Source organism: Telmatherina bonti, assembly GCF_933228915.1.
Source record: "Telmatherina bonti genome assembly, chromosome: 10".
NCBI lineage: Eukaryota > Metazoa > Chordata > Actinopteri > Atheriniformes > Telmatherinidae > Telmatherina > Telmatherina bonti.
The window spans coordinates 40122641-40150075 of NC_136628.1; the positions used below are offsets into that span (position 1 = coordinate 40122641).

General features: G+C 53.9%; 1 protein-coding gene across 1 annotated transcript; it reads right to left on the reverse strand.

Annotated features, from left to right (window-relative positions):
* Window positions 1-794: 794 nt before the first annotated feature.
* Window positions 795-27435, reverse strand: ndufa2 (NADH:ubiquinone oxidoreductase subunit A2). Its single transcript, XM_079247268.1, has 3 exons — window positions 27295-27435; window positions 26845-26951; window positions 795-985 (listed from the first exon to the last, which is right to left on the reverse strand). Exons 1-3 carry the CDS (start codon window positions 27396-27398, stop codon window positions 894-896), a joined length of 303 nt encoding a protein of 100 aa, XP_079103394.1. The 5' UTR covers window positions 27399-27435; the 3' UTR covers window positions 795-893.

The following is a 27435-nucleotide window of genomic DNA, read 5'->3' on the forward strand; positions in this document are numbered from 1 at the left end:
TAGGAGAGTCCACCAGCTCTGCTTCCTCATCGGAAGACGTGTTGGTAGGATTGAGGAGGTCTTCGAAGTATTCCCTCCACCGACCCACAACGTCCCGAGTTGAGATCAGCAGCTCCCCACCTCCACTGTACACAGTGTTGATGGAGCACTGCTTCCCCCTCCTGAGCCGCCGGATGGTGGACCAGAATCTCCTCGAAGCCGTCCGGAAGTCTTTCTCCATGGCCTCGACGAACTCCTCCCATGCCCGAGTTTTTGCCTCGGCAACAGCCGAAGCCGCATGCCGCTTAGCCCGTCGGTACCCATCAGCTGCCTCCAGAGTCCCACAGGCCAAGAAGGCCTGATAGGACTCCTTCTTCTTCAGCTTGACGGCATCCCTCACTGCTGGTGTCCACCAACGAGTCCTGGGATTACCGCCACGACAGGCACAAACGACCTTACAGCCACAGCTCCGGCTGGCCGCCTCAGCAATAGAGACACGGAACACAGCCCATTCGGACTCAATGTCCCCCGTCTCACTCGGGACATGTTCGAAGCTCTGCTGAAGGTGGGAGTTGAAGCTCGCTCTGACGGGGGACTCAGCCAGACGTTCCCAGCAGACCCTCACAACACGTTTGGGCCTGCCAGATCTGACCGGCTTCCTCCCCCACCATCTGAGCCAACTCAACACCAGGTGGTGATCAGTTGAAGCTCTGCTGCTTATCATCTGAACTTAAACTGGGTAAAACCACAGAACCTATCTCACTGGATCAGAACCCAGTGCCCCTCCCGGTTAGAGACCAGAACATGAAACCAGAGGAAGTGATATCACAGGTTTATTCATATCAACACATTTACAGAAGCAACGGGAAGTAAGACACAGCTGATCTGAACCAGGACCGGGTGGGAGGGGGGGGTCAGGGTTTGGACTGAGCCAGAGTCTGCAGGGCGCCGGCGATCTGATCAGCTGACATGTTGTCCACAGCAAGGCTCCTTTCTTTGCCCAAATCTGAAAGGAACGGAGCAGAGAAACAATTTTTTATTTCATACGCAGAGAATCTATCAGTTGCCGCCAGAACGTTACAGTTCTTTCTAAACGGGTTGATGGCGCCGACATGCGGCCAACTGGACGGACACAATGTGGAAACACAAAGACGCGCGGAGGTACGAGGACGGAGACAACGTGGAAGCACAAAGACGCGCGGAGGTACGAGGACGGAGACAAACGTGGAAACAAAGACACGCGGAGGTACGAGGACGGAGACAACGATGGAAACAGAAAGACACTCGGAGGTACGAGGACGGAGACAACGTGGAAGCACAAAGACACGCGGAGGTACGAGGACGGAGACAAACGTGGAAACAAAGACACGCGGAGGTACGAGGACGGAGACAACGATGGAAACAGAAAGACACTCGGAGGTACGAGGACGGAGACAACGTGGAAACAGAAAGACGCTCGGGGGTACGAGGACGCAGACAACGATGGAAACAGAAAGACGCTCGGAGGTACGAGGACGGAGACAACGTGGAAACAAAGACACGCGAAGGTACGAGGACGGAGACAACGTGGAAACAGAAAGACACGCGGAGGTACGAGGATGGAGACAACGATGGAAACAGAAAGACACACGGAGGTACGAGGACGGAGACAACGTGGAAAATGAAAGACGCGCGGAGGTACGAGGACGGAGACAACATGGAAAAAGAAAGACGCTCGGAGGTACGAGGACGGAGACAACGTGGAAACAGAAAGACGCTCGGAGGTACGAGGACGGAAAAAACATGGAAAAAGAAAGACGCGCGGAGGAACGAGGACGGAGACAACGTGGAAACAGAAAGACGCTCGGAGGTACGAGGACGCAGACAACGATGGAAACAGAAAGACGCTCGGAGGTACGAGGACGGAGACAACGTGGAAATAGAAAGACGCTCGGAGGTACGAGGACGGAGACAACATGGAAAAAGAAAGACGCTCGGAGGTACGAGGACGGAGACAACGTGGAAACAGAAATACGCTCGGAGGTACGAGGACGGAGACAACGTGGAAAAAGAAATACACTCGGAGGTACGAGGACGGAGACAACGTGGAAACAGAAAGACGCTCGGAGGTACGAGGACGGAGACAACGTGGAAACAGAAAGACGCTCGGAGGTACGAGGACGCAGACAACGGAAACAGAAATACGCGCGGAGGTACGAGGACGGAGACAACGTGGAAACAGAAAAACACGCAGAGGTACGAGGACGGAGACAACGTGGAAACAAAGACACGCGGAGGTACGAGGACGGAGACAACGTGGAAACAGAAAGACGCTCGGAGGTACGAGGACGGAGACAATGATGGAAACAGAAAGACACGCGGAGGTACGAGGACGTAGACAACGTTGAAACAGAAAGACACGCGGAGGTACGAGGACGGAGACAACGTGGAAACAGAAAGACACGCGGAGGTACGAGGACGGAGACAACATGGAAAAAGAAATACACTCGGAGGTACGAGGACGGAGACAACGTGGAAACAGAAAGACGCTCGGAGGTACGAGGACGGAGACAACGTGGAAACAGAAAGACGCTCGGAGGTACGAGGACGCAGACAACGGAAACAGAAATACGCGCGGAGGTACGAGGACGGAGACAACGTGGAAACAGAAAAACACGCGGAGGTACGAGGACGGAGACAACGTGGAAACAGAAAGACGCTCGGAGGTACGAGGACGGAGACAACGTGGAAACAGAAAAACACGCAGAGGTACGAGGACGGAGACAACGTGGAAACAAAGACACGCGGAGGTACGAGGACGGAGACAACGTGGAAACAGAAAGACGCTCGGAGGTACGAGGACGGAGACAACGATGGAAACAGAAAGACACGCGGAGGTACGAGGACGGAGACAACGTGGAAACAGAAAGACACGCGGAGGTACGAGGACGGAGACAACGTGGAAACAGAAAGACACGCGGAGGTACGAGGACGGAGACAACATGGAAACAGAAAGACACGCGGAGGTACGAGGACGGAGACAAAGTGGAAACAGAAAGATGCTCAGAGATACGAGGACGGAGACAACATGGAAACAGAAAGACACGCGGAGGTACGAGGACGGAGACAAAGTGGAAACAGAAAGACGCTCGGAGATACGAGGACGGAGACAACGTGGAAACAGAAAGACGCTCGGAGGTACGAGGACGCAGACAACATGGAAACAGAAAGACGCTCGGAGGTACGAGGACGCAGACAACGTGGAAAAAGAAAGACGCTCGGAGGTACGAGGATGGAGACAACGTGGAAAAAGAAATAGGCGCGGAGGTACGAGGACGGAGACAACATGGAAAGTGAAAGACACTCGGAGGTACGAGGACGGAGACAACGTGGAAAAAGAAAGACACTCGGAGGTACGAGAACGGAGACAACGTGGAAACAGAAAGACGCTCGGAGGTACGAGGACGGAGACAACATGGAAACAGAAAGACACTCGGAGGTACGAGGACGGAGACAACGTGAAAACAGAAAGACGCTCGGAGGTACAAACGGAGACAACGTGGAAACAGAAAAACACGCGGAGGTACGAGTACGGAGAAAACGTGGAAACAGAAATACGCGCGGAGGTACGAGGACGGAGACAACGTGGAAACAGAAAGACGCTCGGAGGTACGAGGACGCAGACAACGTGGAAACAGAAATACGCGCGGAGGTACGAGGACGGAGACAACGTGGAAACAGAAAAACACGCGGAGGTACGAGGACGGAGACAAAGTGGAAACAGAAAGACACGCGGAGGTACGAGGACGGAGACAACGTGGAAACAGAAAGACACGCGGAGGTACGAGGACGGAGACAACGTGGAAACAAAGAAACGCGGAGGTACGAGGACGGAGACAACGTGGAAACAGAAATACGCGCGGAGGTACGAGGACGGAGACAACGTGGAAACAGAAAGACGCTCGGAGGTACGAGGACGCAGACAACGTGCAAACAGAAATACGCGCGGAGGTACGAGGACGGAGACAACGTGGAAACAGAAAAACACGCGGAGGTACGAGGACGGAGACAACGTGGAAACAGAAAGACGCTCGGACGTACGAGGACGGAAACAACGTGGAAACAGAAAGACGCTCGGAGGTACGAGGACGGAGACAACGTGGAAACAGAAATACGCGCGGAGGTAAGAGGACGGAGACAACATGGAAACAGAAACACACGCGCAGGTACGAGGACGGAGACAACGTGGAAACAGAAAGACGCACGGAGGTACGAGGACGGAGACAACGTGAAAACAGAAAGACGCTCGGAGGTACGAGGACGGAGACAACGTGGAAACAGAAAGACGCTCGGAGGTACGAGGATGGAGACAACGTAGAAAAAGAAATAGGCGCGGAGGTACGAGGACGGAGACAACGTGGAAACAGAAAGACACTCGGAGATACGAGGACGGAGACAACATGGAAACAGAAAGACGCTCGGAGGTACGAGGACGGAGACAACATGGAAACAGAAAGACACTCGGAGGTACGAGGACGGAGACAACGTGGAAACAGAAAGACGCTCGGAGGTACGAGGACGGAGACAACGTGGAAACAGAAAGATGCTCGGAGGTACGAGGACAGAGACAACATGGAAATAGAAAGACGCGGGGAGGTACGAGGACGGAGACAACGTGGAAAAAGAAAGATGCTCGGAGGTACGAGGACGGAGACAACGTGGAAACAGAAAAACACGCGGAGGTACGAGGACGGAGACAACGTGGAAACAGAAAGACGCTCGGAGGTACGAGGACGGAGACAACGTGGAAACAGAAAGACACGCGGAGGTACGAAGACGGAGACAACGTGGAAACAGAAAGACGCGGAGGTACGAGGACGGAGACAACGTGGTAACAAAGACACGCGGAGGTACGAGGACGGAGACAACGTGGAAACAGAAAGACGCTCGGAGGTACGAGGACGGAGACAACGTGGAAACAGAAAAACACGCGGAGGTACGAGGACGGAGACAACGTGGAAACAAAGACACGCGGAGGTACGAGGACGGAGACAACGTGGAAACAGAAAGACACGCGGAGGTACGAGGACGGAGACAACGTGGAAACAGAAAGACACGCGGAGGTACGAGGACGGAGACAACGTGGAAACAAAGACACGCGGAGGTACGAGGACGGAGACAACGTGGAAACAGAAAGACGCTCGGAGGTACGAGGATGGAGACAAAGTGGAAACAGAAAGACACTCGGAGATACGAGGACGGAGACAACGTGGAAACAGAAAGACGCTCGGAGGTACGAGGACGGAGACAACGTGGAAACAGAAAGACGCTCGGAGGTACGAGGACGGAGACAACGTGGAAAAAGAAAGACGCTCGGAGGTACGAGGACGGAGACAACGTGGAAACAGAAAGATGCTCGGAGGTACGAGGACAGAGACAACATGGAAATAGAAAGACGCGGGGAGGTACGAGGACGGAGACAACGTGGAAACAGAAAGATGCTCGGAGGTACGAGGACGGAGACAACGTGGAAACAGAAAAACACGCGGAGGTACGAGGACGGAGACAACGTGGAAACAGAAAGACGCTCGGAGGTACGAGGACGGAGACAACGTGGAAAAAGAAAGACACGCGGAGGTACGAAGACGGAGACAACGTGGAAACAGAAAGATGCGGAGGTACGAGGACGGAGACAACGTGGTAACAAAGACACGCGGAGGTACGAGGACGGAGACAACGTGGAAACAGAAAGACGCTCGGAGGTACGAGGACGGAGACAACGTGGAAACAGAAAAACACGCGGAGGTACGAGGACGGAGACAACGTGGAAACAAAGACACGCGGAGGTACGAGGACGGAGACAACGTGGAAACAGAAAGACACGCGGAGGTACGAGGACGGAGACAACGTGGAAACAGAAAGACACGCGGAGGTACGAGGACGGAGACAACGTGGAAACAAAGACACGCGGAGGTACGAGGACGGAGACAACGTGGAAACAGAAAGACGCTCGGAGGTACGAGGACGGAGACAAAGTGGAAACAGAAAGACACTCGGAGATACGAGGACGGAGACAACGTGGAAACAGAAAGACGCTCGGAGGTACGAGGACGGAGACAACGTGGAAACAGAAAGACGCTCGGAGGTACGAGGACGGAGACAACGTGGAAAAAGAAATAGGCGCGGAGGTACGAGGACGGAGACAACGTGGAAACAGAAAGACACTCGGAGATACGAGGACGGAGACAACATGGAAACAGAAAGACGCTCGGAGGTACGAGGACGGAGACAACGTGGAAACAGAAAGACACGCGGAGGTACGAAGACGGAGACAACGTGGAAACAGAAAGACGCGGAGGTACGAGGACGGAGACAACGTGGTAACAAAGACACGCGGAGGTACGAGGACGGAGACAACGTGGAAACAGAAAGACGCTCGGAGGTACGAGGACGGAGACAACGTGGAAACAGAAAAACACGCGGAGGTACGAGGACGGAGACAACGTGGAAACAAAGACACGCGGAGGTACGAGGACGGAGACAACGTGGAAACAGAAAGACACGCGGAGGTACGAGGACGGAGACAACGTGGAAACAGAAAGACACGCGGAGGTACGAGGACGGAGACAACGTGGAAACAAAGACACGCGGAGGTACGAGGACGGAGACAACGTGGAAACAGAAAGACGCTCGGAGGTACGAGGATGGAGACAAAGTGGAAACAGAAAGACACTCGGAGATACGAGGACGGAGACAACGTGGAAACAGAAAGACGCTCGGAGGTACGAGGACGGAGACAACGTGGAAACAGAAAGACGCTCGGAGGTACGAGGACGGAGACAACGTGGAAAAAGAAAGACGCTCGGAGGTACGAGGACGGAGACAACGTGGAAACAGAAAGATGCTCGGAGGTACGAGGACAGAGACAACATGGAAATAGAAAGACGCGGGGAGGTACGAGGACGGAGACAACGTGGAAACAGAAAGATGCTCGGAGGTACGAGGACGGAGACAACGTGGAAACAGAAAAACACGCGGAGGTACGAGGACGGAGACAACGTGGAAACAGAAAGACGCTCGGAGGTACGAGGACGGAGACAACGTGGAAACAGAAAGACACGCGGAGGTACGAAGACGGAGACAACGTGGAAACAGAAAGATGCGGAGGTACGAGGACGGAGACAACGTGGTAACAAAGACACGCGGAGGTACGAGGACGGAGACAACGTGGAAACAGAAAGACGCTCGGAGGTACGAGGACGGAGACAACGTGGAAACAGAAAAACACGCGGAGGTACGAGGACGGAGACAACGTGGAAACAAAGACACGCGGAGGTACGAGGACGGAGACAACGTGGAAACAGAAAGACACGCGGAGGTACGAGGACGGAGACAACGTGGAAACAGAAAGACACGCGGAGGTACGAGGACGGAGACAACGTGGAAACAAAGACAAGCGGAGGTACGAGGACGGAGACAACGTGGAAACAGAAAGACGCTCGGAGGTACGAGGACGGAGACAAAGTGGAAACAGAAAGACACTCGGAGATACGAGGACGGAGACAACGTGGAAACAGAAAGACGCTCGGAGGTACGAGGACGGAGACAACGTGGAAACAGAAAGACGCTCGGAGGTACGAGGACGGAGACAACGTGGAAAAAGAAATAGGCGCGGAGGTACGAGGACGGAGACAACGTGGAAACAGAAAGACACTCGGAGATACGAGGACGGAGACAACATGGAAACAGAAAGACGCTCGGAGGTACGAGGACGGAGACAAAATGGAAACAGAAAGACACTCGGAGGTACGAGGACGGAGACAACGTGGAAACAGCAAGACGCTCGGAGGTACGAGGACGGAGACAACGTGGAAACAGAAAGATGCTCGGAGGTACGAGGACGGAGACAACGTGGAAACAGAAAGACGCGCGGAGGTACGAGGACGGAGACAACGTGGAAACAGAAAGATGCTCGGAGATACGAGGACAGAGACAACGTGGAAACAGAAAGACGCTCGGAGATACGAGTACGGAGACAACGTGGAAACAGAAAGACGCTCGGAGGTACGAGGACGGAGACAACGTGAAAACAGAAAAACACGCGGAGGTACGAGGACGGAGACAACGTGGAAACAGAAAGATGCTCGGAGGTACGAGGACGGAGACAACGTGGAAACAGAAAGATGCTCGGAGGTACGAGGACGGAGACAACGTGGAAACAGAAAAACACGCGGAGGTACGAGGACGGAGACAACGTGGAAACAGAAAGATGCTCGGAGGTACGAGGACGGAGACAACATGGAAACAGAAAGACACTCGGAGGTACGAGGACGGAGACAACGTGGAAACAGAAAGACGCTCGGAGGTACGAGGACGGAGACAACGTGGAAACAGAAAGACGCTCGGAGGTACGAGGACGCAGACAACGTGGAAACAGAAATACGCGCGGAGGTACGAGGACGGAGACAACGTGGAAACAGAAAAACACGCGGAGGTACGAGGACGGAGACAACATGGAAATAGAAAGACGCGGTGAGGTACGAGGACGGAGACAACGTGGAAACAGAAAGACGCTCGGAGATATGAGGACGGAGACAACGTGGAAACAGAAAGACGCTCGGAGGTACGAGGACGGAGACAACGTGAAAACAGAAAGACGCTCGGAGGTACGAGGACGGAGACAACGTGGAAACAGAAAGACGCTCGGAGGTACGAGGACGGAGACAACGTGGAAACAGAAATACGCGCGGAGGTACGAGGACGGAGACAACGTGGAAACAGAAAGACACGCGGAGGTACGAGGACGGAGACAACGTGGAAACAGAAAGATGCTCGGAGGTACGAGGACGGAGACAACATGGAAATAGAAAGACGCGGTGAGGTACGAGGACGGAGACAACGTGGAAACAGAAAGACGCTCGGAGGTACGAGGACGGAGACAACGTGAAAACAGAAAGACGCTCGGAGGTACGAGGACGGAGACAACGTGGAAACAGAAAGACGCTCGGAGATACGAGGACAGAGACAACGTGGAAACAAAAAGACGCTCGGAGGTACGAGGACGCAGACAACGTGGAAACAGAAATACGCGCGGAGGTACGAGGACGGAGACAACGTGGAAACAGAAAAACACGCGGAGGTACGAGGACGGAGACAACGTGAAAACAGAAAGACGCTCGGAGGTACGAGGACGCAGACAACGTGGAAACAGAAATACGCGCGGAGGTACGAGGACGGAGACAACGTGGAAACAGAAAAACACGCGGAGGTACGAGGACGGACACAAAGTGGAAACAGAAAGACACGCGGAGGTACGAGGACGGAGACAACGTGGAAACAGAAAGACGCTCGGAGGTACGAGGACGGAGACAACATGGAAACAGAAAGACACTCAGAGGTACGAGGACGGAGACAACGTGGAAACAGAAAGACGCTCGGAGGTACGAGGACGGAGACAACGTGAAAACAGAAAGACGCTCGGAGGTACGAGGACGGAGACAACGTGGAAACAGAAAGACGCTCGGAGATACGAGGACAGAGACAACGTGGAAACAAAAAGACGCTCGGAGGTACGAGGACGCAGACAACGTGGAAACAGAAATACGCGCGGAGGTACGAGGACGGAGACAACGTGGAAACAGAAAAACACGCGGAGGTACGAGGACGGAGACAACGTGAAAACAGAAAGACGCTCGGAGGTACGAGGACGCAGACAACGTGGAAACAGAAATACGCGCGGAGGTACGAGGACGGAGACAACGTGGAAACAGAAAAACACGCGGAGGTACGAGGACGGAGACAAAGTGGAAACAGAAAGACACGCGGAGGTACGAGGACGGAGACAACGTGGAAACAGAAAGACGCTCGGAGGTACGAGGACGGAGACAACATGGAAACAGAAAGACACTCAGAGGTACGAGGACGGAGACAACGTGGAAACAGAAAGACGCTCGGAGGTACGAGGACGGAGACAACGTGGAAACAGAAATACGCGCGGAGGTACGAGGACGGAGACAACGTGGAAACAGAAAGATGCTCGGAGGTACGAGGACGGAGACAACGTGGAAACAGAAAGATGCTCGGAGGTACGAGGACGGAGACAACGTGGAAACAGAAAGACGCTCGGAGGTACGGGGACGGAGACAACGTGGAAACAGAAAAACACGCGGAGGTACGAGGACGGAGACAACGTGGAAACAGAAAGATGCTCGGAGGTACGAGGACGGAGACAACATGGAAATAGAAAGACGCGGTGAGGTACGAGGACGGAGACAACGTGGAAACAGAAAGACGCGCGGAGGTACGAGGACGGAGACAACATGGAAACAGAAAGACAGGCGGAGGTACGAGGACGGAGACAACGTGGAAACAGAAAGACGCTCGGAGATACGAGGACAGAGACAACGTGGAAACAGAAAGACGCTCGGAGATACGAGGACGGAGACAACGTGGAAACAGAAAGACGCTCGGAGGTACGAGGACGGAGACAACGTGAAAACAGAAAGACGCTCGGAGGTACGATGACGGAGACAACGTGGAAAAAGAAATAGGCGCGGAGGTACGAGGACGGAGACAACGTGGAAACAGAAAGACACGCGGAGATACGAGGACGGAGACAACATGGAAACAGAAAGACGCGCGGAGGTACGAGGACGGAGACAACGTGGAAACAGAAAGACGCTCGGAGGTACGAGGACGGAGACAACGTGAAAACAGAAAAACACGCGGAGGTACGAGGACGGAGACAACGTGGAAACAGAAAGATGCTCGGAGGTACGAGGACGGAGACAACGTGGAAACAGAAAGATGCTCGGAGGTACGAGGACGGAGACAACGTGGAAACAGAAAAACACGCGGAGGTACGAGGACGGAGACAACGTGGAAACAGAAAGATGCTCGGAGGTACGAGGACGGAGACAACATGGAAACAGAAAGACACTTGGAGGTACGAGGACGGAGACAACGTGGAAACAGAAAGACGCTCGGAGGTACGAGGACGGAGACAACGTGGAAACAGAAAGACGCTCGGAGGTACGAGGACGCAGACAACGTGGAAACAGAAAGACGCTCGGAGGTACGAGGACGGAGACAACGTGAAAACAGAAAGACGCTCGGAGGTACGAGGACGGAGACAACGTGGAAACAGAAAGACGCTCGGAGATACGAGGACAGAGACAACGTGGAAACAAAAAGACGCTCGGAGGTACGAGGACGCAGACAACGTGGAAACAGAAATACGCGCGGAGGTACGAGGACGGAGACAACGTGGAAACAGAAAAACACGCGGAGGTACGAGGACGGAGACAACGTGAAAACAGAAAGACGCTCGGAGGTACGAGGACGCAGACAACGTGGAAACAGAAAAACACGCGGAGGTACGAGGACGGAGACAACGTGGAAACAGAAAAACACGCGGAGGTACGAGGACGGAGACAAAGTGGAAACAGAAAGACACGCGGAGGTACGAGGACGGAGACAACGTGGAAACAGAAAGACGCTCGGAGGTACGAGGACGGAGACAACATGGAAACAGAAAGACACTCAGAGGTACGAGGACGGAGACAACGTGGAAACAGAAAGACGCTCGGAGGTATGAGGACGGAGACAACGTGGAAACAGAAATACGCGCGGAGGTACGAGGACGGAGACAACGTGGAAACAGAAAGATGCTCGGAGGTACGAGGACGGAGACAACGTGGAAACAGAAAGATGCTCGGAGGTACGAGGACGGAGACAACGTGGAAACAGAAAGACGCTCGGAGGTACGGGGACGGAGACAACGTGGAAACAGAAAAACACGCGGAGGTACGAGGACGGAGACAACGTGGAAACAGAAAGATGCTCGGAGGTACGAGGACGGAGACAACATGGAAATAGAAAGACGCGGTGAGGTACGAGGACGGAGACAACGTGGAAACAGAAAGACGCGCGGAGGTACGAGGACGGAGACAACATGGAAACAGAAAGACAGGCGGAGGTACGAGGACGGAGACAACGTGGAAACAGAAAGACGCTCGGAGATACGAGGACAGAGACAACGTGGAAAAAGAAATAGGCGCGGAGGTACGAGGACGGAGACAACGTGGAAACAGAAAGACACTCGGAGATACGAGGACGGAGACAACATGGAAACAGAAAGACACTCAGAGGTACGAGGACGGAGACAACGTGGAAACAGAAAGATGCTCGGAGGTACGAGGACGGAGACAACATGGAAACAGAAAGACGCGCGGAGGTACGAGGACGGAGACAACATGGAAACAGAAAGACACGCGGAGGTACGAGGACGGAGACAACGTGGAAACAGAAATACGCGCGGAGGTACGAGGACGGAGACAACGTGGAAACAGAAAGATGCTCGGAGGTACGAGGACGGAGAAAACGTGGAAACAGAAAAACACGCGGAGGTACGAGGACGGAGACAACGTGGAAACAGAAAGATGCTCGGAGGTACGAGGACGGAGACAACACGGAAATAGAAAGACGCGGTGAGGTACGAGGACGGAGACAACGTGGAAACAGAAAGATGCTCGGAGGTATGAGGACGGAGACAACGTGGAAACAGAAAGACGCGCGGAGGTACGAGGACGGAGACAACATGGAAACAGAAAGACACGCGGAGGTACGAGGACGGAGACAACGTGGAAACAGAAAGACGCTCGGAGATACGAGGACGGAGACAACGTGGAAACAGAAAGACGCTCGGAGGTACGAGGACGGAGACAACGTGAAAACAGAAAGACGCTCGGAGGTACGAGGACGGAGACAACGTGGAAACAGAAAGACGCGCGGAGGTACGAGGACGGAGACAACATGGAAACAGAAAGACACGCGGAGGTACGAGGACGGAGACAACGTGGAAACAGAAAGACGCTCGGAGATACGAGGACAGAGACAACGTGGAAACAGAAAGACGCTCGGAGATACGAGGACGGAGACAACGTGGAAACAGAAAGACGCTCGGAGGTACGAGGACGGAGACAACGTGAAAACAGAAAGACGCTCGGAGGTACGAGGACGGAGACAACGTGGAAAAAGAAATAGGCGCGGAGGTACGAGGACGGAGACAACGTGGAAACAGAAAGACACTCGGAGATACGAGGACGGAGACAACGTGGAAACAGAAAGACGCGCGGAGGTACGAGGACGGAGACAACGTGGAAACAGAAAGACACGCGGAGGTACGAGGACGGAGACAACAAGGAAACAGAAAGACAAGCGGAGGTACGAGGACGGAGACAACGTGGAAACAGAAAGACGCTCGGAGATACGAGGACGGAGACAACGTGGAAACAGAAAGACGCGCGGAGGTACGAGGACGGAGACAACATGGAAACAGAAAGACACGCGGAGGTACGAGGACGGAGACAACGTGGAAACAGAAAGACGCTCGGAGGTACGAGGACGGAGACAACGTGAAAACAGAAAGACGCTCGGAGGTACGAGGACGGAGACAACGTGGAAAAAGAAATAGGCGCGGAGGTACGAGGACGGAGACAACGTGGAAACAGAAAGACACTCGGAGATACGAGGATGGAGACAACATGGAAACAGAAAGACGCTCGGAGGTACGAGGAGGGAGACAAAATGGAAACAGAAAGACACTCGGAGGTACGAGGACGGAGACAACGTGGAAACAGAAAGACGCTCGGAGGTACGAGGACGGAGACAACGTGGAAACAGAAAGACGCGCGGAGGTACGAGGACGGAGACAACGTGGAAACAGAAAGACACGCGGAGGTACGAGGACGGAGACAACGTGGAAACAGAAAGATGCTCGGAGGTATGAGGACGGAGACAACGTGGAAACAGAAAGACGCGCGGAGGTACGAGGACGGAGACAACGTGGAAACAGAAAGACACGCGGAGGTACGAGGACGGAGACAACGTGGAAACAGAAAGACACTCGGAGATACGAGGACAGAGACAACGTGGAAACAGAAAGACGCTCGGAGATACGAGGACGGAGACAACGTGGAAACAGAAAGACGCTCGGAGGTACGAGGACGGAGACAACGTGAAAACAGAAAAACACGCGGAGGTACGAGGACGGAGACAACGTGGAAACAGAAAGATGCTCGGAGGTAAGAGGACGGAGACAACGTGGAAACAGAAAGATGCTCGGAGGTACGAGGACGGAGACAACGTGGAAACAGAAAGACACTCGGAGGTACGAGGACGGAGACAACGTGAAAACAGAAAGACGCTCGGAGGTACGAGGACGGAGACAACGTGGAAACAGAAAGACGCTCGGAGGTACGAGGACGCAGACAAAGTGGAAACAGAAAAACACGCGGAGGTACGAGGACGGAGACAACGTGGAAACAGAAAGATGCTCGGAGGTACGAGGACGCAGACAACGTGGAAATAGAAAGACACGCGGAGGTACGAGGACGGAGACAACGTGGAAACAGAAAGACGCTCGGAGATACGAGGACAGAGACAACGTGGAAACAGAAAGACGCTCGGAGATACGAGGACGGAGACAACGTGGAAACAGAAAGACGCTCGGAGGTACGAGGACGGAGACAACGTGAAAACAGAAAGACGCTCGGAGGTACGATGACGGAGACAACGTGGAAACAGAAAGATGCTCGGAGGTACGAGGACGGAGACAACGTGAAAACAGAAAGACGCTCGGAGGTACGAGGACGGAGACAACGTGAAAACAGAAAGACGCTCGGAGGTACGAGGACGGAGACAACGTGGAAAAAGAAATAGGCGCGGAGGTACGAGGACGGAGACAACGTGGAAACAGAAAGACACTCGGAGATACGAGGACGGAGACAACATGGAAACAGAAAGACGCGCGGAGGTACGAGGACGGAGACAACATGGAAACAAAAAGACACGCGAAGGTACGAGGACGGAGACAACGTGGAAACAGAAAGACGCTCGGAGATACGAGGACAGAGACAACGTGGAAACAGAAAGACGCTCGGAGGTACGAGGACGGAGACAACATGGAAACAGAAAGACACTCAGAGGTACGAGGACGGAGACAACGTGGAAACAGAAAGACGCTCGGAGGTACGAGGACGGAGACAACGTGGAAACAGAAATACGCGCGGAGGTACGAGGACGGAGACAACGTGGAAACAGAAAGATGCTCGGAGGTACGAGGACGGAGACAACGTGGAAACAGAAAAACACGCGGAGGTACGAGGACGGAGACAACGTGGAAACAGAAAGATGCTCGGAGGTACGAGGACGGAGACAACATGGAAATAGAAAGACGCGGTGAGGTACGAGGACGGAGACAACGTGGAAACAAAAAGACGCTCGGAGGTACGAGGACGCAGACAACGTGGAAACAGAAATACGCGCGGAGGTACGAGGACGGAGACAACGTGGAAACAGAAAAACACGCGGAGGTACGAGGACGGAGACAATGTGAAAACAGAAAGACGCTCGGAGGTACGAGGACGCAGACAACGTGGAAACAGAAATACGCGCGGAGGAACGAGGACGGAGACAACGTGGAAACAGAAAAACACGCGGAGGTACGAGGACGGAGACAAAGTGGAAACAGAAAGACACGCGGAGGTACGAGGACGGAGACAACGTGGAAACAGAAAGACGCTCGGAGGTACGAGGACGGAGACAACATGGAAACAGAAAGACACTCAGAGGTACGAGGACGGAGACAACGTGGAAACAGAAAGACGCTCGGAGGTACGAGGACGGAGACAACGTGAAAACAGAAAGACGCTCGGAGGTACGAGGACGGAGACAACGTGGAAACAGAAAGACGCTCGGAGATACGAGGACAGAGACAACGTGGAAACAAAAAGACGCTCGGAGGTACGAGGACGCAGACAACGTGGAAACAGAAATACGCGCGGAGGTACGAGGACGGAGACAACGTGGAAACAGAAAAACACGCGGAGGTACGAGGACGGAGACAACGTGAAAACAGAAAGACGCTCGGAGGTACGAGGACGCAGACAACGTGGAAACAGAAATACGCGCGGAGGTACGAGGACGGAGACAACGTGGAAACAGAAAAACACGCGGAGGTACGAGGACGGAGACAAAGTGGAAACAGAAAGACACGCGGAGGTACGAGGACGGAGACAACGTGGAAACAGAAAGACGCTCGGAGGTACGAGGACGGAGACAACATGGAAACAGAAAGACACTCAGAGGTACGAGGACGGAGACAACGTGGAAACAGAAAGACGCTCGGAGGTACGAGGACGGAGACAACGTGGAAACAGAAATACGCGCGGAGGTACGAGGACGGAGACAACGTGGAAACAGAAAGATGCTCGGAGGTACGAGGACGGAGACAACGTGGAAACAGAAAGATGCTCGGAGGTACGAGGACGGAGACAACGTGGAAACAGAAAGACGCTCGGAGGTACGGGGACGGAGACAACGTGGAAACAGAAAAACACGCGGAGGTACGAGGACGGAGACAACGTGGAAACAGAAAGATGCTCGGAGGTACGAGGACGGAGACAACATGGAAATAGAAAGACGCGGTGAGGTACGAGGACGGAGACAACGTGGAAACAGAAAGACGCGCGGAGGTACGAGGACGGAGACAACATGGAAACAGAAAGACAGGCGGAGGTACGAGGACGGAGACAACGTGGAAACAGAAAGACGCTCGGAGATACGAGGACAGAGACAACGTGGAAACAGAAAGACGCTCGGAGATACGAGGACGGAGACAACGTGGAAACAGAAAGACGCTCGGAGGTACGAGGACGGAGACAACGTGAAAACAGAAAGACGCTCGGAGGTACGATGACGGAGACAACGTGGAAAAAGAAATAGGCGCGGAGGTACGAGGACGGAGACAACGTGGAAACAGAAAGACACTCGGAGATACGAGGACGGAGACAACATGGAAACAGAAAGACGCGCGGAGGTACGAGGACGGAGACAACATGGAAACAGAAAGACACGCGGAGGTACGAGGACGGAGACAACGTGGAAACAGAAATACGCGCGGAGGTACGAGGACGGAGACAACGTGGAAACAGAAAGATGCTCGGAGGTACGAGGACGGAGAAAACGTGGAAACAGAAAAACACGCGGAGGTACGAGGACGGAGACAACGTGGAAACAGAAAGATGCTCGGAGGTACGAGGACGGAGACAACACGGAAATAGAAAGACGCGGTGAGGTACGAGGACGGAGACAACGTGGAAACAGAAAGATGCTCGGAGGTATGAGGACGGAGACAACGTGGAAACAGAAAGACGCGCGGAGGTACGAGGACGGAGACAACATGGAAACAGAAAGACACGCGCAGGTACGAGGACGGAGACAACGTGGAAACAGAAAGACGCTCGGAGATACGAGGACGGAGACAACGTGGAAACAGAAAGACGCTCGGAGGTACGAGGACGGAGACAACGTGAAAACAGAAAGACGCTCGGAGGTACGAGGACGGAGACAACGTGGAAAAAGAAATAGGCGCGGAGGTACGAGGATGGAGACAACGTGGAAACAGAAAGACACTCGGAGATACGAGGACGGAGACAACGTGGAAACAGAAAGACGCGCGGAGGTACGAGGACGGAGACAACATGGAAACAGAAAGACACGCGGAGGTACGAGGACGGAGACAACGTGGAAACAGAAAGACGCTCGGAGATACGAGGACAGAGACAACGTGGAAACAGAAAGACGCTCGGAGATACGAGGACGGAGACAACGTGGAAACAGAAAGACGCTCGGAGGTACGAGGACGGAGACAACGTGAAAACAGAAAGACGCTCGGAGGTACGAGGACGGAGACAACGTGGAAAAAGAAATAGGCGCGGAGGTACGAGGACGGAGACAACGTGGAAACAGAAAGACACTCGGAGATACGAGGACGGAGACAACGTGGAAACAGAAAGACGCGCGGAGGTACGAGGACGGAGACAACGTGGAAACAGAAAGACACGCGGAGGTACGAGGACGGAGACAACAAGGAAACAGAAAGACACGCGGAGGTACGAGGACGGAGACAACGTGGAAACAGAAAGACGCTCGGAGATACGAGGACGGAGACAACGTGGAAACAGAAAGACGCGCGGAGGTACGAGGACGGAGACAACATGGAAACAGAAAGACACGCGGAGGTACGAGGACGGAGACAAAGTGGAAACAGAAAGACGCTCGGAGATACGAGGACAGAGACAACGTGGAAACAGAAAGACGCTCGGAGATACGAGGACGGAGACAACGTGGAAACAGAAAGACGCTCGGAGGTACGAGGACGGAGACAACGTGAAAACAGAAAGACGCTCGGAAGTACGAGGACGGAGACAACGTGGAAAAAGAAATAGGCGCGGAGGTACGAGGACGGAGACAACGTGGAAACAGAAAGACACTCGGAGATACGAGGACGGAGACAACATGGAAACAGAAAGACGCTCGGAGGTACGAGGAGGGAGACAAAATGGAAACAGAAAGACACTCGGAGGTACGAGGACGGAGACAACGTGGAAACAGAAAGACGCTAGGAGGTACGAGGACGGAGACAACGTGGAAACAGAAAGACGCGCGGAGGTACGAGGACGGAGACAACGTGGAAACAGAAAGACACGCGGAGGTACGAGGACGGAGACAACGTGGAAACAGAAAGATGCTCGGAGGTACGAGGACGGAGACAACGTGGAAACAGAAAGACACGCGGAGGTACGAGGACGGAGACAACGTGGAAACAGAAAGACTCTCGGAGATACGAGGACAGAGACAACGTGGAAACAGAAAGACGCTCGGAGATACGAGGACGGAGACAACGTGGAAACAGAAAGACGCTCGGAGGTACGAGGACGGAGACAACGTGAAAACAGAAAAACACGCGGAGGTACGAGGACGGAGACAACGTGGAAACAGAAAGATGCTCGGAGGTACGAGGACGGAGACAACGTGGAAACAGAAAGATGCTCGGAGGTACGAGGACGGAGACAACGTGGAAACAGAAAGACACTCGGAGGTACGAGGACGGAGACAACGTGAAAACAGAAAGACGCTCGGAGGTACGAGGACGGAGACAACGTGGAAACAGAAAGACGCTCGGAGGTACGAGGACGCAGACAACGTGGAAACAGAAAAACACGCGGAGGTACGAGGACGGACACAACGTGGAAACAGAAAGATGCTCGGAGGTACGAGGACGCAGACAACGTGGAAATAGAAAGACGCGGTGAGGTACGAGGACGGAGACAACGTGGAAACAGAAAGACGCGCGGAGGTACGAGGACGGAGACAACATGGAAACAGAAAGACAGGCGGAGGTACGAGGACGGAGACAACGTGGAAACAGAAAGACGCTCGGAGATACGAGGACAGAGACAACGTGGAAAAAGAAATAGGCGCGGAGGTACGAGGAGGGAGACAACGTGGAAACAGAAAGACACTCGGAGATACGAGGACGGAGACAACGTGGAAACAGAAAGACGCTAGGAGGTACGAGGACGGAGACAACGTGGAAACAGAAAGACGCGCGGAGGTACGAGGACGGAGACAACGTGGAAACAGAAAGACACGCGGAGGTACGAGGACGGAGACAACGTGGAAACAGAAAGATGCTCGGAGGTACGAGGACGGAGACAACGTGGAAACAGAAAGACACGCGGAGGTACGAGGACGGAGACAACGTGGAAACAGAAAGACACTCGGAGATACGAGGACAGAGACAACGTGGAAACAGAAAGACGCTCGGAGATACGAGGACGGAGACAACGTGGAAACAGAAAGACGCTCGGAGGTACGAGGACGGAGACAACGTGAAAACAGAAAAACACGCGGAGGTACGAGGACGGAGACAACGTGGAAACAGAAAGATGCTCGGAGGTACGAGGACGGAGACAACGTGGAAACAGAAAGATGCTCGGAGGTACGAGGACGGAGACAACGTGGAAACAGAAAGACACTCGGAGGTACGAGGACGGAGACAACGTGAAAACAGAAAGACGCTCGGAGGTACGAGGACGGAGATAACGTGGAAACAGAAAGACGCTCGGAGGTACGAGGACGCAGACAACGTGGAAACAGAAAAACACGCGGAGGTACGAGGACGGAGACAACGTGGAAACAGAAAGATGCTCGGAGGTACGAGGACGCAGACAACGTGGAAATAGAAAGACGCGGTGAGGTACGAGGACGGAGACAACGTGGAAACAGAAAGACGCGCGGAGGTACGAGGACGGAGACAACATGGAAACAGAAAGACAGGCGGAGGTACGAGGACGGAGACAACGTGGAAACAGAAAGACGCTCGGAGATACGAGGACAGAGACAACGTGGAAAAAGAAATAGGCGCGGAGGTACGAGGACGGAGACAACGTGGAAACAGAAAGACACTCGGAGATACGAGGACGGAGACAACATGGAAACAGAAAGACGCGCGGAGGTACGAGGACGGAGACAACATGGAAACAGAAAGACACGCGGAGGTACGAGGACGGAGACAACGTGGAAACAGAAATACGCGCGGAGGTACGAGGACGGAGACAACGTGGAAACAGAAAGATGCTCGGAGGTACGAGGACGCAGACAACGTGGAAATAGAAAGACGCGGTGAGGTACGAGGACGGAGACAACATGGAAACAGAAAGACAGGCGGAGGTACGAGGACGGAGACAACGTGGAAACAGAAAGATGCTCGGAGGTACGAGGACGGAGAAAACGTGGAAACAGAAAAACACGCGGAGGTACGAGGACGGAGACAACGTGGAAACAGAAAGATGCTCGGAGGTACGAGGACGGAGACAACATGGAAACAGAAAGACGCGCGGAGGTACGAGGACGGAGACAACATGGAAACAGAAAGACACGCGGAGGTACGAGGACGGAGACAACGTGGAAACAGAAATACGCGCGGAGGTACGAGGACGGAGACAACGTGGAAACAGAAAGATGCTCGGAGGTACGAGGACGGAGAAAACGAGGAAACAGAAAAACACGCGGAGGTACGAGGACGGAGACAACGTGGAAACAGAAAGATGCTCGGAGGTACGAGGACGGAGACAACACGGAAATAGAAAGACGCGGTGAGGTACGAGGACGGAGACAACGTGGAAACAGAAAGATGCTCGGAGGTATGAGGACGGAGACAACGTGGAAACAGAAAGACGCGCGGAGGTACGAGGACGGAGACAACATGGAAACAGAAAGACACGCGGAGGTACGAGGACGGAGACAACGTGGAAACAGAAAGACGCTCGGAGATACGAGGACGGAGACAACGTGGAAACAGAAAGACGCTCGGAGGTACGAGGACGGAGACAACGTGAAAACAGAAAGACGCTCGGAGGTACGAGGACGGAGACAACGTGGAAAAAGAAATAGGCGCGGAGGTACGAGGATGGAGACAACGTGGAAACAGAAAGACACTCGGAGATACGAGGACGGAGACAACGTGGAAACAGAAAGACGCGCGGAGGTACGAGGACGGAGACAACATGGAAACAGAAAGACACGCGGAGGTACGAGGACGGAGACAACGTGGAAACAGAAAGACGCTCGGAGATACGAGGACAGAGACAACGTGGAAACAGAAAGACGCTCGGAGATACGAGGACGGAGACAACGTGGAAACAGAAAGACGCTCGGAGGTACGAGGACGGAGACAACGTGAAAACAGAAAGACGCTCGGAGGTACGAGGACGGAGACAACGTGGAAAAAGAAATAGGCGCGGAGGTACGAGGACGGAGACAACGTGGAAACAGAAAGACACTCGGAGATACGAGGACGGAGACAACGTGGAAACAGAAAGACGCGCGGAGGTACGAGGACGGAGACAACGTGGAAACAGAAAGACACGCGGAGGTACGAGGACGGAGACAACAAGGAAACAGAAAGACACGCGGAGGTACGAGGACGGAGACAACGTGGAAACAGAAAGACGCTCGGAGATACGAGGACGGAGACAACGTGGAAACAGAAAGACGCGCGGAGGTACGAGGACGGAGACAACATGGAAACAGAAAGACACGCGGAGGTACGAGGACGGAGACAACGTGGAAACAGAAAGACGCTCGGAGATACGAGGACAGAGACAACGTGGAAACAGAAAGACGCTCGGAGATACGAGGACGGAGACAACGTGGAAACAGAAAGACGCTCGGAGGTACGAGGACGGAGACAACGTGAAAACAGAAAGACGCTCGGAGGTACGAGGACGGAGACAACGTGGAAAAAGAAATAGGCGCGGAGGTACGAGGACGGAGACAACGTGGAAACAGAAAGACACTCGGAGATACGAGGATGGAGACAACATGGAAACAGAAAGACGCTCGGAGGTACGAGGAGGGAGACAAAATGGAAACAGAAAGACACTCGGAGGTACGAGGACGGAGACAACGTGGAAACAGAAAGACGCTCGGAGGTACGAGGACGGAGACAACGTGGAAACAGAAAGACGCGCGGAGGTACGAGGACGGAGACAACGTGGAAACAGAAAGACACGCGGAGGTACGAGGACGGAGACAACGTGGAAACAGAAAGACGCTCGGAGGTACGAGGACGGAGACAACGTGGAAACAGAAAGATGCTCGGAGGTACGAGGACGGAGACAACGTGGAAACAGAAAGATGCTCGGAGGTATGAGGACGGAGACAACGTGGAAACAGAAAGACGCGCGGAGGTACGAGGACGGAGACAACGTGGAAACAGAAAGACACTCGGAGATACGAGGACGGAGACAACGTGGAAACAGAAAGATGCTCGGAGGTACGAGGACGGAGACAACGTGGAAACAGAAAGACACGCGGAGGTACGAGGACGGAGACAACGTGGAAACAGAAAGACACTCGGAGGTACGAGGACGGAGACAACGTGGAAACAGAAAGACACTCGGAGATACGAGGACGGAGACAACGTGGAAACAGAAAGATGCGCGGAGGTACGAGGACGGAGACAACGTGGAAACAGAAAGACACGCGGAGGTACGAGGACGGAGACAACGTGGAAACAGAAAGACACTCGGAGGTACGAGGACGGAGACAACGTGGAAACAGAAAGATGCTCGGAGGTATGAGGACGGAGACAACGTGGAAACAGAAAGACGCGCGGAGGTACGAGGACGGAGACAACGTGGAAACAGAAAGACACGCGGAGGTACGAGGACGGAGACAACGTGGAAACAGAAAGACACTCGGAGATACGAGGACAGAGACAACGTGGAAACAGAAAGACGCTCGGAGATACGAGGACGGAGACAACGTGGAAACAGAAAGACGCTCGGAGGTACGAGGACGGAGACAACGTGAAAACAGAAAAACACGCGGAGGTACGAGGACGGAGACAACGTGGAAACAGAAAGATGCTCGGAGGTACGAGGACGGAGACAACGTGGAAACAGAAAGATGCTCGGAGGTACGAGGACGGAGACAACGTGGAAACAGAAAGACGCTCGGAGGTACGAGGACGCAGACAACGTGGAAACAGAAAAACACGCGGAGGTACGAGGACGGAGACAACGTGGAAACAGAAAGATGCTCGGAGGTACGAGGACGCAGACAACGTGGAAATAGAAAGACGCGGTGAGGTACGAGGACGGAGACAACGTGGAAACAGAAAGATGCTCGGAGGTATGAGGACGGAGACAACGTGGAAACAGAAAGACACGCGGAGGTACGAGGACGGAGACAACGTGGAAACAGAAAGACGCTCGGAGATACGAGGACAGAGACAACGTGGAAACAGAAAGACGCTCGGAGATACGAGGACGGAGACAACGTGGAAACAGAAAGACGCTCGGAGGTACGAGGACGGAGACAACGTGAAAACAGAAAGACGCTCGGAGGTACGATGACGGAGACAACGTGGAAACAGAAAGATGCTCGGAGGTACGAGGACGGAGACAACGTGAAAACAGAAAGACGCTCGGAGGTACGAGGACGGAGACAACGTGAAAACAGAAAGACGCTCGGAGGTACGAGGACGGAGACAACGTGGAAAAAGAAATAGGCGCGGAGGTACGAGGACGGAGACAACGTGGAAACAGAAAGACACTCGGAGATACGAGGACGGAGACAACATGGAAACAGAAAGACGCGCGGAGGTACGAGGACGGAGACAACATGGAAACAAAAAGACACGCGAAGGTACGAGGACGGAGACAACGTGGAAACAGAAAGACGCTCGGAGATACGAGGACAGAGACAACGTGGAAACAGAAAGACGCTCGGAGGTACGAGGACGGAGACAACATGGAAACAGAAAGACACTCAGAGGTACGAGGACGGAGACAACGTGGAAACAGAAAGACGCTCGGAGGTACGAGGACGGAGACAACGTGGAAACAGAAATACGCGCGGAGGTACGAGGACGGAGACAACGTGGAAACAGAAAGATGCTCGGAGGTACGAGGACGGAGACAACGTGGAAACAGAAAAACACGCGGAGGTACGAGGACGGAGACAACGTGGAAACAGAAAGATGCTCGGAGGTACGAGGACGGAGACAACATGGAAATAGAAAGACGCGGTGAGGTACGAGGACGGAGACAACGTGGAAACAAAAAGACGCTCGGAGGTACGAGGACGCAGACAACGTGGAAACAGAAATACGCGCGGAGGTACGAGGACGGAGACAACGTGGAAACAGAAAAACACGCGGAGGTACGAGGACGGAGACAACGTGAAAACAGAAAGACGCTCGGAGGTACGAGGACGCAGACAACGTGGAAACAGAAATACGCGCGGAGGTACGAGGACGGAGACAACGTGGAAACAGAAAAACACGCGGAGGTACGAGGACGGAGACAAAGTGGAAACAGAAAGACACGCGGAGGTACGAGGACGGAGACAACGTGGAAACAGAAAGACGCTCGGAGGTACGAGGACGGAGACAACATGGAAACAGAAAGACACTCAGAGGTACGAGGACGGAGACAACGTGGAAACAGAAAGACGCTCGGAGGTACGAGGACGGAGACAACGTGAAAACAGAAAGACGCTCGGAGGTACGAGGACGGAGACAACGTGGAAACAGAAAGACGCTCGGAGATACGAGGACAGAGACAACGTGGAAACAAAAAGACGCTCGGAGGTACGAGGACGCAGACAACGTGGAAACAGAAATACGCGCGGAGGTACGAGGACGGAGACAACGTGGAAACAGAAAAACACGCGGAGGTACGAGGACGGAGACAACGTGAAAACAGAAAGACGCTCGGAGGTACGAGGACGCAGACAACGTGGAAACAGAAATACGCGCGGAGGTACGAGGACGGAGACAACGTGTGAAACAGAAAAACACGCGGAGGTACGAGGACGGAGACAAAGTGGAAACAGAAAGACACGCGGAGGTACGAGGACGGAGACAACGTGGAAACAGAAAGACGCTCGGAGGTACGAGGACGGAGACAACATGGAAACAGAAAGACACTCAGAGGTACGAGGACGGAGACAACGTGGAAACAGAAAGACGCTCGGAGGTACGAGGACGGAGACAACGTGGAAACAGAAATACGCGCGGAGGTACCTAGGACGGAGACAACGTGGAAACAGAAAGATGCTCGGAGGTACGAGGACGGAGACAACGTGGAAACAGAAAGATGCTCGGAGGTACGAGGACGGAGACAACGTGGAAACAGAAAGACGCTCGGAGGTACGAGGACGGAGACAACGTGGAAACAGAAAGACACGCGGAGGTACGAGGACAGAGACAACGATGGAAACAGAAAGACGCTCGGAGGTACGAGGACGGAGACAACGTGGAAACAGAAAGACACGCGGAGGTACGAGGACAGAGACAACGATGGAAACAGAAAGACCCGTGGAGGTACGAGGACGGAGACAACGTGGAAACAGAAAGACGCTCGGAGGTACGAGGACGGAGACAACATGGAAACAGAAAGACACTCAGAGGTACGAGGACGGAGACAACGTGGAAACAGAAAGACGCTCGGAGGTACGAGGACGGAGACAACGTGAAAACAGAAAGACGCTCGGAGGTACGAGGACGGAGACAACGTGGAAACAGAAAGACGCTCGGAGATACGAGGACAGAGACAACGTGGAAACAAAAAGACGCTCGGAGGTACGAGGACGCAGACAACGTGGAAACAGAAATACGCGCGGAGGTACGAGGACGGAGACAACGTGGAAACAGAAAAACACGCGGAGGTACGAGGACGGAGACAACGTGAAAACAGAAAGACGCTCGGAGGTACGAGGACGCAGACAACGTGGAAACAGAAATACGCGCGGAGGTACGAGGACGGAGACAACGTGTGAAACAGAAAAACACGCGGAGGTACGAGGACGGAGACAAAGTGGAAACAGAAAGACACGCGGAGGTACGAGGACGGAGACAACGTGGAAACAGAAAGACGCTCGGAGGTACGAGGACGGAGACAACATGGAAACAGAAAGACACTCAGAGGTACGAGGACGGAGACAACGTGGAAACAGAAAGACGCTCGGAGGTACGAGGACGGAGACAACGTGGAAACAGAAATACGCGCGGAGGTACGAGGACGGAGACAACGTGGAAACAGAAAGATGCTCGGAGGTACGAGGACGGAGACAACGTGGAAACAGAAAGATGCTCGGAGGTACGAGGACGGAGACAACGTGGAAACAGAAAGACGCTCGGAGGTACGAGGACGGAGACAACGTGGAAACAGAAAGACACGCGGAGGTACGAGGACAGAGACAACGATGGAAACAGAAAGACGCTCGGAGGTACGAGGACGGAGACAACGTGGAAACAGAAAGACACGCGGAGGTACGAGGACAGAGACAACGATGGAAACAGAAAGACCCGTGGAGGTACGAGGACGGAGACAACGATGGAAACAGAAAGACCCGCTGAGGTGCGATGACAGAGCCTTGCGGGACTCCAGTAGGACAGGGTGGGGACTTGACATGATCGGATCAGGTTTATCGGTTCTATGTCGCGTCCAGATCCTCAGAACACCTCACCATATCTGGCCCAGAGCCGGGCCGGAACTCCAGAACACTCCCGGATCAGGATGGGTAGGTCTGGGTTGGCTTTCTTCAGGGTCACATAGTTCTGCTCCACGAAGTCCCTGGAACACAGAGGACCGCGTCACATGCAGGTAACCCTAGCATCAGCTAGCGTTTAGCATTAGCTAGCTGTTAGCAGATGTTAGCACCAGCTACCGGTTAGCGCCAGCTAGCTGTTAGCACCCGCTAGCTTTTAGCATCATCTAGCTGTTAGCAGTTTTTAGCACGAGCTAGCGGTTATCATCAGCTAGCTCTTAGCACCAGCTAGCTTTTAGCAGTTTTTAGCACCAGCTAGCGGTTAGCATCAGCTAGCTGTTAGCTCTACAGGGTCGCTGTCTAGTTCTTTCCAACCCAACATGAAGCACAGCGCTTGTCCCTCCCGCCGGCAGCCCCCCGGCCGCCCACCTGGCTCCCTTGCTGGCCGCGGACGTCTGGCAGAGGTGGAGGCGTATCTCACGGATGTTTTTAGCCAAAGTCGAGCCCAGACTTCTCACCGCGGCGGCCGCCATCTTGCTGGTTGTCTGTCAAGGACGCGGTCTGGGTCTT

Excerpts from the sequence above, each read along its gene's own strand:
- ndufa2 (XM_079247268.1), bottom strand. The coding sequence starts at position 27,398 with ATGGCGGCCGCCGCGGTGAGAAGTCTGGGCTCGACTTTGGCTAAAAAC. Across the intron at positions 26,952-27,294 it reads GCGGCCAGCAAGGGAGCCAG|GGACTTCGTGGAGCAGAACT; the intron begins GTGGGCGGCCGG and ends TCTGTGTTCCAG. Across the intron at positions 986-26,844 it reads CCGGCTCTGGGCCAGATATG|ATTTGGGCAAAGAAAGGAGC; the intron begins GTGAGGTGTTCT and ends CGTTCCTTTCAG.